Here is a 13,814-nt window from a genome sequence, read left to right on the forward strand (position 1 = left end):
TCTTGAACACACACAAACAATTTCATCAAAATCGGTCCAGTCGTTTGAGAGAAGTTCAGTGACATACACACTCATAGAAGAATTATATATATAAAGATAATAAGCTATAAAAACTCAACTGAAGCGTACGAGTGGGGTATACTGGACTGAACTGGTTTTCAGGCTATAAAAGCACGGCGCGCAATATGGTCTCACTCACTTCTTCGCCGCTCGCACTAAATAATATAGACGTTACTTATAGTTATTGTTATTGAATTTGTGGTTAGGTGTTTTTTATTAATTAATAGAAATTGTGTGGTAAATTTTGTGTTTCTAATTTGTTTTGTTTTCGTAATTTTATTTGTTAATATCTTACTATATATAATTACAATTAGATTCATTCGTTAGGTATCATAATAATGCTTCTAGGATATCATGGTATTTATTGTCTTTGATTTTCTCTCTCTAAATATTTTAACACATCTTAATATTGAACACGGTTTTTTTTCGTGGGTAAATGCGTTACGCATACTCACACATACACATACTACGTCCCGCGGCGCAACTGTCTTGTTGTGGAGGACTATGTGGGACTCGGTACTGTACTTACCCACGAAAACCCCACGGCGCCACCAGCAATCGCCCGAAGCAAGACACGGTAACAACGCATGCTTGTCCGCATCCCGCACCGCGATCAGCCGTTGAAATCACGACCCCCGATGGCCATAAATTATGTGGGGTGGACCTTGGCACAGCAAGAGCCATACTCACATCGGCCTATTCACCCTGGTTTGTAGAGCTGGGGAAGGTAGGGTGCAATGCTTGCACTGATGCCTCAGCATCCCTTCTTTTGGATACATCTCTGTGCATTTGGAACGGCGACGCGGATCGGCCGTGGGATCGACCACCGGCCCACTGGCCCTCTCCATGATCATTCTTACAAAAATACTTCACTTGTCTTCAATCATACGTTCATTATCCTGTATCAATTCATTTTTAATTATTAATAATTAGAAAGTAGTCATATAAAAGCAGATTACATTTGTAAAAGATCTGATAGTAATAATTTAATACCTACGTGCTTCTCCGTAACTTTTGCTAAAACTTTGATTTAAGCATAAAGTTTTCATCTTTCGAGCAAACTAGGCAAGTGTATAAGAAATTGTTGAACCCGAAAATATGGCGCAAAGTTAACACGTGTTACGAAAGATTCGGTGCTTTATACGCATTTTTTACAAATATTGTCTCAGCTTTTTAATTATTTGATATTATAATATTATATAACATACAAAACATGGTTTAGTAATAGTTTAATTTAGCAGTGGTCAGAGACATCAACGATATCGGTTCAAATGGTTGAGACAAAGTCCGGAAAAGATTTCTCAGCGAACACACTTGAGCACTATAACAAATCCTGCGTAAGTAGCTAGTCTGAATAGAGATAACCCTCGCCGTGTCAAAATTATAATCAAACAGCAAGCTTACCAAGTAATTTCAATGACGATTACGATCTCGCAATTCAATCTCCTCTTCAGATTACTTATGTCATGGTACTCATTAACATAGTGCCAAATCCAGCTTATTATTGGTCAATCGTTGGAAAACGGTATAGATTTACAGGGAAACCCTGTTGATGTATACATACGTCCATAGAAAAACCTTGCTTTTGTTGTTCTTACAAATGGTAATGAATATTCTAAAAATATGTTTTTTTATACATAGAAGCCAGGCCCGCGATCATGTAGATCTGTGGCCGAGAAGCTAGGCAGCAGGGGAGTGTCTAATCTCCCCTTTCCTAAAATGGGGTTTTATTTGCTGAAACTTAGGTCTGGTGGGCTCGGCCTCTCTCGCCGGGCCCGGACGACAATCATTTCGGAAATATCCTCATTATATTTATGGGCGAGTCGGAGCCCGCTGTTAAGTTTAGTTTTTGGGAAAGATTTTTATTTTACTTGTGGTAATTATAATATTATATCGAGAGCAGTGTTGGCCTAGTAGCTTTCGCGTGCGATTCTCATCCCTGAGGTCGTAGGTTTGATCCCCGTCTGTGTACCAATGGACTTTCTTTTGACGACATTGGGTGAATTGAATTACGTAAAAACAAACACAAAAGAGATTTTGGATGTTTATTTTTCAGGAAGCTAACGATTCACAGCATTGGTGGGATACATAGGTAAAATAGTTGGCCGAAACGCTCATTTTCCTGAAATGCTGATATTTTAGTAGAAAGTACAACAGCATAAGTACCCAAATATAAAAATGGGAAAACCAACGGTATCAACATCGCTTTGGGGCAGTATTTAGTAAAGCGAGTCATTTACAAACTATTATAACTAGTTACACACCCTACTAAATCACAATTTCTAATTATGTCAAAAATTATCACATTTATGTTATGTACAAAGTAAAAAAATATCTTCATACTTTGTCTAGTATAAAATTAAGCTGCTTCGTAACAATTGTATGTAACAAAACAATCAAAATATGTAACTTAGATATGAAATACCACGCGTTAATTAATATTAATTTTAGTAAAACAAAACCATAAGCTGTCGACAAGGGTCGTATAAACTGCGATTTATATTTCAGCTGATTGCCTGTTTAAAAGTATTTAATAATCTTAAAACGCTTATTAACTGTCAAATAAAATGTATTGTTTCTGATAGTCCTCCAAATACTTCACACGCTGAACTTGATAAATTTAATACAGCGCTCTCTAGTGTGAAATAGCGAAAATGTGTTGAACGGTTATTAAGTCGATTATGCTCAACCTATTTTTAAAAAAAATTGGGAATCTCCCGGATATTATATTGATGTATATCTAAAACAAGATGGCTGGCAGGTAAAGCCATATAAAATTGTAATCTATATTAAGTAGACTTTTTTTTTCAATTGATAAGCCTCGGCGAAAAAGCGATTGCCGGTCTCGCAACCAAAATTCGCCCGACAATCGCTCACTTATCTCGCTTCGAGAATAACGTACTAAATATTTGCATTCAGATTTTTTTATTCCGTATACAATCTTAAACAACATTAAAAACGTCTAAGACAAGAAAAATTTAAATGTCTATGTTATTCTAGTTCTTTCAACCCTATATTATTACTAAGTACGTCAAACATAGATTTCACTGGAAAGGAAAATAAGTTAAATTTACAATAAACCAACAATTAAATAACAAAATAGGATTTTAACTGTAAACGTTTAAAATAGATATAAACAAAAAAATATAGTAGAGAATGTAGCCACAAAATACAACGATTCTTGAGTTTCAACAGTTATTTAGACAAAAAGCACAGACCAGCGGTTTATAAAATTATGTCACAAGCCTATTTGACTTAGGAACTGGAGCCTTGAATGTGGCACTATATTTAAATTTGACTTTAATTATTTTTATCACAACTATGGTCGTACGTTACAATAACTGTAGTTTTACGAAACAGGCATCAGCTGATACATTCAACCACCATTTAATTTTTATTTAAGATACTTAACATTGCTATGTCTAAACTTTTAATAATTTTAAATATTTAACACAAAACTGGACAACCTTTATAAGGAGTGAAATTTTGTATAGTCCCACGAGATTAACCTTAAAATTATCGGATTCAAAACATTTAATTTACAAAATAATGTTATTTACAATTTAATTGTGCATATACATGAATATATTTTGCGGACTTATACTGGGACTGATCTAGATACCTAAAGAAAAAATAATCACTGAATAATCCGCGGATATTTGTGCTGAGACTCAATTCAAATGTATAAGCCGTAGGACAATCGGTATCGTTGCGAAATCCTTGAATATTGCGAGAAACGTCTTAATTTAATTATAAGTAAAAAAACGTCTTAATAATTATAAGTAAAAAGTTGTGTAACATACACAACTTCTTGATAGCCCATTGCTCTTTTGATGTTAATTAATCGAAACTTAAGCAAATTAAAACTAGAATTATTATTAGTTAATACATAAAAACCCCGAAAACCAGTCACCCATTTCGTCAATTAACACGTCGTATCTCCATTAGTGATCAAAGGTTAACAATTTCAAAATTAAATTTTATGGAAATTTCGCAAAAACGTTTCCTTTTGCCCTACGACAAAACAAAGCATTAGAGATCAGAGATCAACCTAATTTCGGCCGCTCCCCGTAACCCAAAAAATAATTCTCTAAAAAGCAATAAAATAATTCTCTAATTTGAACTGTTTAAGGGCACTGAAATGCGTTTTGTGACTGTGATCAATAAAATCAGGGGACACGGTCTTTTTACATAATTCAAACCTATTTACAAAGTACGCCACGTACAAGTCCCTTATTTATAATTATTTACAATGACTATTTATATAAATTATTTTAAGAGCATTGCATTATCGTGATCTAATTATCTCATTGTTCAACATAAATTGCGCTCAGACATACGCACGCATACATACGTATGTTCAGTCAAACTATTGAAACCTAAATTTTGATGTAGACATTTTAATAAATCCGTATCTAAGTCAGTCTTGGAGTGAAGGAAACTAATCATTTACATCACAATCAAATGCTGAATAGCTCGATTTGAACTTGTGTGCTCATTCCTATTACTTATCGTATTGATATGAGTTAATTGGGAATTCCATACAGTTTTTTCAAATAAGGTTATTTACCACACGAATCCATAATTCACTTAGAGTCAAATGAAAGAAATATGCGAAGCTCTTTCGCCAATGTTTTTGGTATTTTTAGGTTTTTTTTTTTTTTTTTTTTTTGCTTTTTATTTTTACATAACATTTACTGATTTTGAACTAAACATAAATGGCACTTGTAATTTATACATATTTTGGCTGTGAATTAATATTATCGCAATAGATGGAATTCCCACGTTATAATCTCTTCGTAACTGCACTTTCAATACAGATTATTTTCTATGCTGGATGTACCATTTGCACCTTTGCAAAAGTATTCTTATCTAACACCAATTCACTGGGCCTAAATCAGTGCAATCCTAAAAAAGTGCAATCACTTACATTTATCGTTATGAACCCTTCGCACACTTAACTGTCCGGCGTGGCGGACGAGCTCACACTCTCGGGCATCCGGCTCGAAGGACCAAGCGATCTTCAGTTGGTTCTATTTATCCGTCGCTTCAGGGGGGGCACCGCCGAAATCTAACTGATAGCCCCCCGCGCGGGTCATTTCTTCCATACTAGGTTCTTTGCATTCATGTCCGGCGTGTCCCGCAGCGCCGCAGTTCCAGCAAGAGAGCTTGGGGGGCGCGTATAGGACGGGCACGTATCCTGCGTAGGGGGCAGGGGCGGGATAAGGCGGCGGTTCACCATTCGCGAAAGGCGCGGGCGGCGGACGGTACGCGGGAGGCGGCGTGGGGTACGGATAGGGGCGCGGGTACTGTATGAAGGGCACGGGCGGGGCAGTTCCGGGGGGCGGTGCGGAGGGCGTGTGACGACGCTGCGGGGGCGCAGGGGTCCCGGGGGGTGTGGATCCCGTACTTGAGGAGTCCGACGAGGTCGCAGGGGGACAGTAGGCTGCCCGTCGTCTCACCCCGTTTAGTTTCTCCAGCGACCGGTACTGGTGTACCGCACTGATTTCACGGAGACGTTCCTCGCCGATTGTATGTCGCAACTGTAACGTAAATCAACAATTTCAGTACCATGTTATACAGCAGCATTAAGATATTCAATTACGAATTTATCCAATATTTTGAAAATGGGTCTTCTAAAATGTTATTGTATAAGAAATGTGACCATTCTTTATTCACTATTATAAGCTGTGGCCACTTTTCACATATACAGAAAAACCAACTAAACTCCGTTTGTGTGGTTCCACTAGTGTCATGATTCATCAAAACATTTTTATTACAAACATACATATATTTTCACCAGCACACCTGTTCCAGATGACCCTTTTAACCTATACACTCCTTATGTAGAGTAAAACATGTCTCACCTCTCCAACAGAAAGACTGTCAAAGTTAGCAGATAGATGTTGTATAGGCGGCTCTGGCAGCGGCGGTGAACGGTCACGTGATAAACGGCGACGAGATCGAGGCGATGCGGCACGACTGTCCCCAGGAGAAGATACTAGTGGTGAAGGTGGAGGACCACCAGTTGCTTGGTAATTTATTACCTGAGAATCATAATAGAACTTATAAATATTAGTATTTATAGAAGAGCACTGTAAAATAGAAGTCTAAAGAAACACAGAAGCAACATGACACATGGTACAACAAAAATACTATTGAATTTTATGGTTAAATCTAAATAAGCATATTAAGAATATTATTTTAAGGTTATTTACCTCCATTGGCGGATTAAGTGGAGATACTATAATATTAGCTGGCCATGTGTGCGGTCCTATGAATTCGCCTATGTTATATTGTGGTATTGGCAAACCAGGCGGTGGATGAGGCACATCAGGTAATATCTGCAGTCCGCCCGTATTGAGCACTGGTGGTGAACTGATTTCTGGCACTGCTTCTGAGCTGTTGGGCTGGAAAATAAATGATTAACATTAAAACTGTTGTAGTTGTTCCAATATATTTCATACTAGTTGTCTTGTCTATTAACTGCATCACCTTAGTTTTACGGGATGAAAATCACATTTAATCTGTCAACCTTAAGTTATTTACTCATTATATCTCCTGTCCATTTTTATCCATATAATTGAAACTTTAATTTGTGCTATTTCTATCCCACGCTCAGAATACTAACACTTCACAAATGCAAGATATATGCAATTAATATTTCAGCCCATATACTGTTAACTTAAATAATAATTTAATGCAGTAGTGTTAATATAATGATAATATACACTGCTTACATTTTAAAGTAAGAACAACTTCCTAGAAACTTGTTCTATTCTCTTATCTGTGAAAGGTTATCAAACTTTATTGATGCTGATGATTTCTATCAGAAATTTAAATATTTTATTGTAAACTTTCTAATAAGAAATTGTCAAGTGCAATTTTATAAATTTAGTATATTGCATTATTACCGGTATAATAAATGAATTTGTACTTTCCGAAATGAAACAAACAGAAATGCTACTTATCACCATAACTACAACAAAGAAAAGAAAGAGATACGATTCTATTACCTGAACTCCAGACGTCTTCACAAACATTAAACCAGGAGGAGGCCCCAAATTTGGTATATTTGGAGGTGGAATTGACATGTTTAGAGTAACATTGGATTGAGTATGGCAACCACTCACTGGGACTACATTGAGATGTTCTTGATGCTCTTGAAATTGTAGCCGTTGATCTTCCAATTTCAGCTTATCTAATATTTCACCAAAATGTGACTTTTGGTCAAATGTAAATGCTGGATGGTGAAGAGCCATAGTATATAACAGCAATATTTCTTCAAGCAGATCGCCATATAGACCTTTGAGAAGGCCACTTTGTTCTAAGTTTACCATGGCATTGTACAATGTTGTAGCACATGCAAAATTACATGACCTTAACAGAGAGACATAAAGTGCCATTTTTCGTCGTGTTCTGGAGTCTGTATCAGCTCCTCCAATATCGGCGGCAAGATCTGTTGGATTATTGGCCCTAAGTTCCGCTCCACGCAACTCCTGAAAGTCTCGTTTACCGAGCTCTTCTAAGTACGTCCCGATAAAACGTAATTCGAATGGCAAGCACATATTTAGTAATGTACACATTGCGTCTATACGTTTATAGCTTTCCAATTCTTTAAACCATGATACCACGTCCTCTTTGCAAACCATTTCCAGAACACATTGAAATTTAATGAAAAGAATCAACCGGTCCCTTGTGGCCGTGGCGTCTTAGACTTTTATAACTTTTTGCACAAACTATTTTTGTGACAAGATGGAGAAAATCCAAATATTTTCAATTGTAACATTAGTAATTTAAAACTTTAGTCTTCTATCACAATTTCCTAGGTACAGTATATTGGTTAGGCAACTACGAGCATTGCTATTTGCTAGTAGTTTTGGTTTGTTTAGAATCTATGGTTGGTACTTAAACGTACTGCATGTAAAACGTCAAAAATTTCCCAAAACTCGTATTAAATTATCCATATTATGTAAAGTGACCAACTATTTTTTGTTCAAAAAGAGGACACTTTGCAAGTATTTCAAATAGTGAAAAAAAGAAGAAAATAAAGATACAAACTTAGTTTTCTTTTAAAAACATGTTTTTCTTCGGAGTGGATTTTTTTTTTTGCTAAATGAGGATGTTCTTCTAATAATGGCCTAATCGCTTATAAGTGATCTCTTCTAGGCAACCTTTATTGGAAAAATAAAATTAAATAAGGTAAGAGCAAGATGAAATCATTTAAACATAATATAGATAAAAGAAAATGACCATCATAGTTTCTAAGTTATGTTAAGGGATACGAGGTGGACAATAATGCTTGTACTACAGTAGAGATTTTACTTAATTTACTTACTGCTGTTTCCGTAAAGGCTTTCGTTTAAATTACTTTACTTAAACGGTTTAATGTTTAGTGACAATTTGTAAGGCTATCTGTTGTTAGAAAACATTTTTCACAAGAAGTTACTTAAAGTGGTCACACCACTTTAAGTACTGAAGTCTGAAGCTACACCACGATCTGCTATTACAAGTCGCAACTTTTTTATTTCTCATACCTATACGGTGCGTAAGGGATCAGCATCGTTAACGGTACGTCAATAATTTTGATTAAAACTGTATAACTTAAATGTATGAATATGTATTATAGTCGGTAAAAGAGAACCATTAAGTATGTGATAACAATTTAAAAAATCAATAAAAACATTTTTATCTTAATTATTTTTGAAATTACAGGTAAAAATTTAATGTTCATTATATTACATTGCTCTCGAAATATTACTGAAATCGTGGGAAAAGTACAACAAATCACTGACATTGGGTAATGTCTATACAATCACAGGTTAAAATTGTATTACAGATGATATTGCTATTGAAAACGAATAAAAAAACAAAAGGAATCCATTATAACATATTTTTGGTAAAGTATCATCAAAATCGTTTGGTTTCTCGTTTTGTCAGTTGGAGTTTGCATTATTTATAATGTAAATGCTTAGTAACTAACAGAAAATGTTGTTCTTGCTTTAATCTGTATCAATAGCACATTCCATAATGATTATTATCTATGATCAGACAGCAAAATTACTGACAATGTCAACGTTTACTTCTGTTACTCGGCATATTTTTGACATGATGATTTGAAGAATAATCGAATTAATTTCGAACAACTATATTGTTAATTATTAGTCAAACAAAAACGTTTTTGTATAAGTGATATTACTACAAAAAGTTATAATGGCTCCAGTTGAACAAGATGTTGAAATGAAGAACGTTGATAGTCCTGCAGCAGCAAGTGACGCCGATGCGAATGAGGTAAAAAAGGATGCTGATGTGCTCACAGTTCAAGACCTCCGGGAACATGTGAGGCAAATCGACAAAGCAGTAACGTCAAAGGAACCAAGATTTGCGTTAAGAGTACTTCGATCGCTTCCAGGTACCAGAAGAAAACTAAATGGCAATGTTTTACGTGCTATTATAAACCAACTCTATCCGGCTGGAACTGAGAAAGAAACTATAATTACCTTTGTTGAGCAACCTCTACCTGGTTCTGTGGAGATTGAAGCACCGCGGGCCCGAAGTGCTCCTAAGCCTCCAGTTCCAGAAGTTGATGCCTATATACATCTTTTGGTGTTAGTGCGTATGCTTGACACAAATAAATTGGAAGAGGCAACAGAATGTTCACAGCAACTGATTTCTAAAGTAACGGCTCAGAACAGGAGGACATTGGACCTCATTGCTGCCAAATGTTATTTCTATCATTCCCGAGTCTTTGAACTCACTAACAAATTGGATCTTATTAGGGGCCTACTTCATGCTCGCCTCCGTACTTCAACATTACGTAATGATTATGAGGGACAAGCTGTTTTAATAAATTGCCTTTTAAGGAACTATTTACACTATGCTTTATATGATCAAGCTGATAAATTAGTCAGCAAATCTGTTTTTCCAGAAAATGCTAGTAACAATGAATGGGCTAGATTCTTATATTACTTAGGAAGAATAAAGGCTGCTCGTCTTGAATACAGTGATGCTCACAAACATCTTGTACAAGCCTTAAGGAAGGCTCCACAAACAGCTGCTGTTGGTTTCCGTCAAACTGTTCAAAAACTTGCTATTGTTGTGGAACTTCTCTTGGGAGATATCCCTGAAAGGGCCATCTTCAGACAGTCACAGTTGAGAAAGGCCTTAGCACCTTACTTCCAACTTACTCAAGCCGTGCGGCTAGGTAATTTGCAAAGGTTTGGTGAAGTTTTAGAGAATTTTGGACCTCAATTTCGCTCTGATCACACATTTACTTTGATTCTCCGTCTGCGTCAAAACGTTATCAAAACTGCAATAAGGTCTATTGGCCTGTCATACTCTCGCATTTCTCCTAAAGATATTGCTCGAAAACTTGGTCTTGATTCTTCTGAAGATGCAGAGTTTATTGTTGCTAAAGCTATAAGAGATGGAGTAATTGAAGCAACCATTGATCCAGAGAAGGGTTACATGAGCAACAAGGAAAGTTCTGATTTGTACTGCACTAGGGAGCCACAGTTAGCCTTTCATCAGCGTATATCATTCTGCTTGGAACTCCACAATCAAAGTGTTAAAGCTATGAGATATCCTCCAAAGTCATATGGTAAAGAATTAGAGAGTGCTGAAGAAAGACGGGAACGGGAGCAACAAGACTTAGAGTTAGCTAAGGAGATGGCAGAAGAGGATGATGATGGCTTTCCTTAAATTTTCTTAAAACACTCATTGTCTTTGCAGTAGTTTTATTTTTTTAATACAAATTTTGTAATTGTATTAACACTTGCATTCATAAACATAATTAAATATTTCATTAACAATTATAAATTTGTTATTCTTACAACTCCACCTTTTTAAAATAAAAAATTTGATTTCATTCTAAAAACTCAACTGATCTTACACAAGAAAAAACAAGGAATAGTTAGACAGTGTACTTGTAATAAGATTGACTAAACTTGTAAAAAAATATGGCAGAAGGGGATTTTAGGGAGACAAAGTTATAATACATTTTACTTTAAAATATCATATATATGATTATCTACATTACTAACTTAATTGTTAGTAATTATATTTTTTTTATATGTAACTCTTCAAAGAGATCATAGCTGTATAATGAAAAACAAGCATCAGAATGAAGAAATGCCATGCAATGTCAAACATTGAGATATCGGTATCTTAGCAACAGTTCTTATTTTATCAATATTATAAGTAGATTGTTTTGTAGTTTATTGAGTTTCTGGTGCAGAGTTTCATAAGCAGAGGTGTGGAAGTGATTTTAAATTTTGTTTTATATAACAATGGTAGAGTTTACAGCAGCCCAGCTCGAGAAGCTAACAGAATTGATGAGAGCTCCAGAACCAGAAATACTACAAGGAGATGATCTTTCTTCAACAGGTTACATACAATTTTAACGCTCATTTCGAAATTGTTAAATTTAACGAAATAGTGCAATTTATTTATCAAATTATTTACTATCAAACAAATAATTCCATAACTTTGAATGGCGAGTCTATTTAAGAAATTTTATACAGTTACTCTTATGTATGTTCTATATCGTTCCGTTCATATTCTGATTTATGTATCGATATGTTGCAAAATATAAAAACACACTTATTGTACTGTATAATAAGTGTGTTATTATATTTAACAAATTATTTGTACACAAGAAATTATGTTGACCCACTTCCCATCTCTGACTCTGCGGCAATAAGAGACATCTATTGCATTTTTTTCTAGACTATCGAAATACACATTACACATCTTATCACGAGTACGAACTTCTACTACTAGAGAGCGCTGATTCATTGAGTGTATGAAGATTGGTTCTGAATATTATATAAGACATATTTTACTCCTCTAAATCTCTTCTATTTAAAATATTTAGAACTTTCTTTATTTTTGTGTATATACTCAAAACTTCGAGTTAAATATTGATAAGAAATAACAAACAAATCAATTTAATTACGGTACGCCTACAAACTTAGTTACATTATTTCTTTTAAAAAGCTTTCCATTCATTTTAGTTATTTTGTGAGAGTTAGAGAGAGTGAGATTAACAGTATTCTATTTCTTAGGTTATGAAATAACTTCAACCAGAAATAGTATTTCCACTATGAAAGAGGTTACAAAAACCCCAAAAACAATTGAAGAATATGAGGCTCTTGAGGCTGAAGAAGCTGATCAATTATCAAAAGTTGGAGCTGGTATTCCAGATAAGAAAACTCCATCGTATACTATGAATTATCAGCAGTCTGTTAGTGCGGAAGATGTTTTTCTCCAGGTACCTTTACTTACGGATGGATATCAATAGCAATTCTTGTTATAAAATTTCGCATTAGTAGATACAATTGCTTTCTAGTATTTTTATTGGTGTGTCTACTATAATAGAGCATAACTTTTCTACTTACGTATCTATTATTACGATTTTTGTTCCTGTTAATGATCATTTCGGCCATCGAAAGCAATGAGTAGTAGGCCGCATACTTGGCTAAATTTAAAATTTTGATGAAGGACGTATAAATGACAAGAAGCATTGAATGTTCCATATATATGTGACACGGATATTATAGTTCATTACAGATCGTGTTCTTAGTAACAGATCTCTGTAACAGTTCATGCGAATTAATATAGCATAAACGCAAGATTAAATAACGTCGTCTTAGTTAAGTTAGTAAAGTTAATATTCATTACATCCATCCATTTTAGATTGGTCCCAAAACACCATCGACGGCTAGCTGTGAAAACCTCATTGTGAGGGTCAAAATGCCCGGTGATAAAAAAGAAAATGTAGATCTTAGCGTTGATGCAACGAGCGTTACTGTCACTTCATCTCAATTTCATCTGAAGCTGCCCTTACCTCATGCGATCAACCCTGACACGTCAAAAGCCAACTGGGATACAACAGAAGAAACCTTGGTTCTTACTTTGAAACTGGATAGGGAATTTGATTTTGTGAACTTCTAATTATTATTATAATGTGTAAAGATTACTTAATCTAATAAACTTAAATACGTAGATATATTTGATGTTTCTTTAATTAGAGTTTAAATAAAATACTTTATTAAGACAAAAATTATACAGTAATTGTTCGTGACGTTAAAAAAATCGTTGCAAATTTAAATGATTTGCGTATTGCGACGTATAAAACATAATTAATTTTTCAATTATTTAATTGTTTATTCTTCTATTTCAAATAGAACTGTACGTAAACTCACTGCAAATGTGTGCATAGTGCATACCCAATGCGAACAAATTAAAATGCTATTACTTTTTTCCATTCAGTGTTATATTTAATAAACACAAGTTATTGTTTTAATTAAAAGCCATCACTATCGTTGACCTATCGTTAACTAGTAGTGTTAGTTATTAAGAGTAATCACTGCTTAAAATGGCGTCAAGGCGCCAATTTATTCGGACACGGTATCAAAGCTCACTTTAATTAAATGACTTATAGCGTGAGAATCGTAGTATGCTATAAACGAGAAGACTTGTTAAACTTTTTGTTTAGAAATACATTTAAAGTTTTAAAAAAAGTATTCACAAATTGTTTTATGGAAAGGACCTTAAACCAAGACTTATTTTTAATCACAAATTTTCACTTATTTTTCTATATATTATGTAATTTGAAATTTCATATGTTATTCTAACGTTCCACTTGTTTTCATAAATTTTACCCACGGCATTTTTAATGTTATATACGTTATATATTATCACACAAAAGTATTCTTAAAGAAAATGGTTTCAAATGCCAATTTTATGCGAAA

At 34.7% G+C, this 13,814-nt stretch overlaps 3 protein-coding genes across 5 annotated transcripts; 2 read left to right on the forward strand and 1 right to left on the reverse strand.

Moving 5' to 3' along the window:
* Positions 1 to 4,693: 4,693 nt before the first annotated feature.
* LOC125056387 (uncharacterized protein C6orf132 homolog) lies at positions 4,694 to 8,030 on the reverse strand. The gene is made up of 4 exons (XM_047659439.1): positions 7,077 to 8,030; positions 6,279 to 6,470; positions 5,928 to 6,107; positions 4,694 to 5,603 (listed from the first exon to the last, which is right to left on the reverse strand). The coding sequence occupies exons 1-4, from the start codon at positions 7,710 to 7,712 to the stop codon at positions 5,094 to 5,096; spliced, it is 1,518 nt and encodes a 505-aa protein (XP_047515395.1). The 5' UTR covers positions 7,713 to 8,030; the 3' UTR covers positions 4,694 to 5,093.
* Positions 8,031 to 8,142: 112 nt separating this feature from the next.
* On the forward strand, positions 8,143 to 13,069 carry LOC125056389 (dynein axonemal assembly factor 6). 3 transcript variants are annotated; one of them, XM_047659444.1, is made up of 4 exons: positions 8,143 to 8,262; positions 11,365 to 11,445; positions 12,126 to 12,331; positions 12,757 to 13,069. In XM_047659444.1, exons 2-4 carry the CDS (start codon positions 11,394 to 11,396, stop codon positions 13,012 to 13,014), a joined length of 516 nt encoding a protein of 171 aa, XP_047515400.1. In that variant the 5' UTR covers positions 8,143 to 8,262; positions 11,365 to 11,393; the 3' UTR covers positions 13,015 to 13,069. The 3 variants fall into 3 exon arrangements, with proteins under 3 accessions (XP_047515400.1, XP_047515399.1, XP_047515398.1); XM_047659443.1 differs by lacking the exon at positions 8,143 to 8,262 and adding an exon at positions 8,546 to 8,631; XM_047659442.1 differs by lacking the exon at positions 8,143 to 8,262 and having other exon boundaries at positions 11,168 to 11,445.
* On the forward strand, positions 9,133 to 11,074 carry LOC125056388 (probable 26S proteasome non-ATPase regulatory subunit 3). Its single transcript, XM_047659441.1, has one exon. The coding sequence runs from the start codon at positions 9,274 to 9,276 to the stop codon at positions 10,759 to 10,761; it is 1,488 nt and encodes a 495-aa protein (XP_047515397.1). The 5' UTR covers positions 9,133 to 9,273; the 3' UTR covers positions 10,762 to 11,074.
* Positions 13,070 to 13,814: the final 745 nt, after the last annotated feature.

This window comes from Pieris napi, chromosome 15 (genome assembly GCF_905475465.1).
Source record: "Pieris napi chromosome 15, ilPieNapi1.2, whole genome shotgun sequence".
In the NCBI taxonomy this organism is placed as follows: Eukaryota; Metazoa; Arthropoda; class Insecta; order Lepidoptera; family Pieridae; genus Pieris; species Pieris napi.

Excerpts from the sequence above, each read along its gene's own strand:
- LOC125056388 (XM_047659441.1), top strand. The coding sequence starts at position 9,274 with ATGGCTCCAGTTGAACAAGATGTTGAAATGAAGAACGTTGATAGTCCT.
- LOC125056389 (XM_047659442.1), top strand. The coding sequence starts at position 11,349 with ATGGTAGAGTTTACAGCAGCCCAGCTCGAGAAGCTAACAGAATTGATG. Across the intron at positions 11,446-12,125 it reads AGATGATCTTTCTTCAACAG|GTTATGAAATAACTTCAACC; the intron begins GTTACATACAAT and ends TCTATTTCTTAG. Across the intron at positions 12,332-12,756 it reads CGGAAGATGTTTTTCTCCAG|ATTGGTCCCAAAACACCATC; the intron begins GTACCTTTACTT and ends CATCCATTTTAG.
- LOC125056387 (XM_047659439.1), bottom strand. The coding sequence starts at position 7,712 with ATGGTTTGCAAAGAGGACGTGGTATCATGGTTTAAAGAATTGGAAAGC. Across the intron at positions 6,108-6,278 it reads CACTTAATCCGCCAATGGAG|GTAATAAATTACCAAGCAAC; the intron begins GTAAATAACCTT and ends TATGATTCTCAG. Across the intron at positions 5,604-5,927 it reads ACAGTCTTTCTGTTGGAGAG|TTGCGACATACAATCGGCGA; the intron begins GTGAGACATGTT and ends TTTACGTTACAG.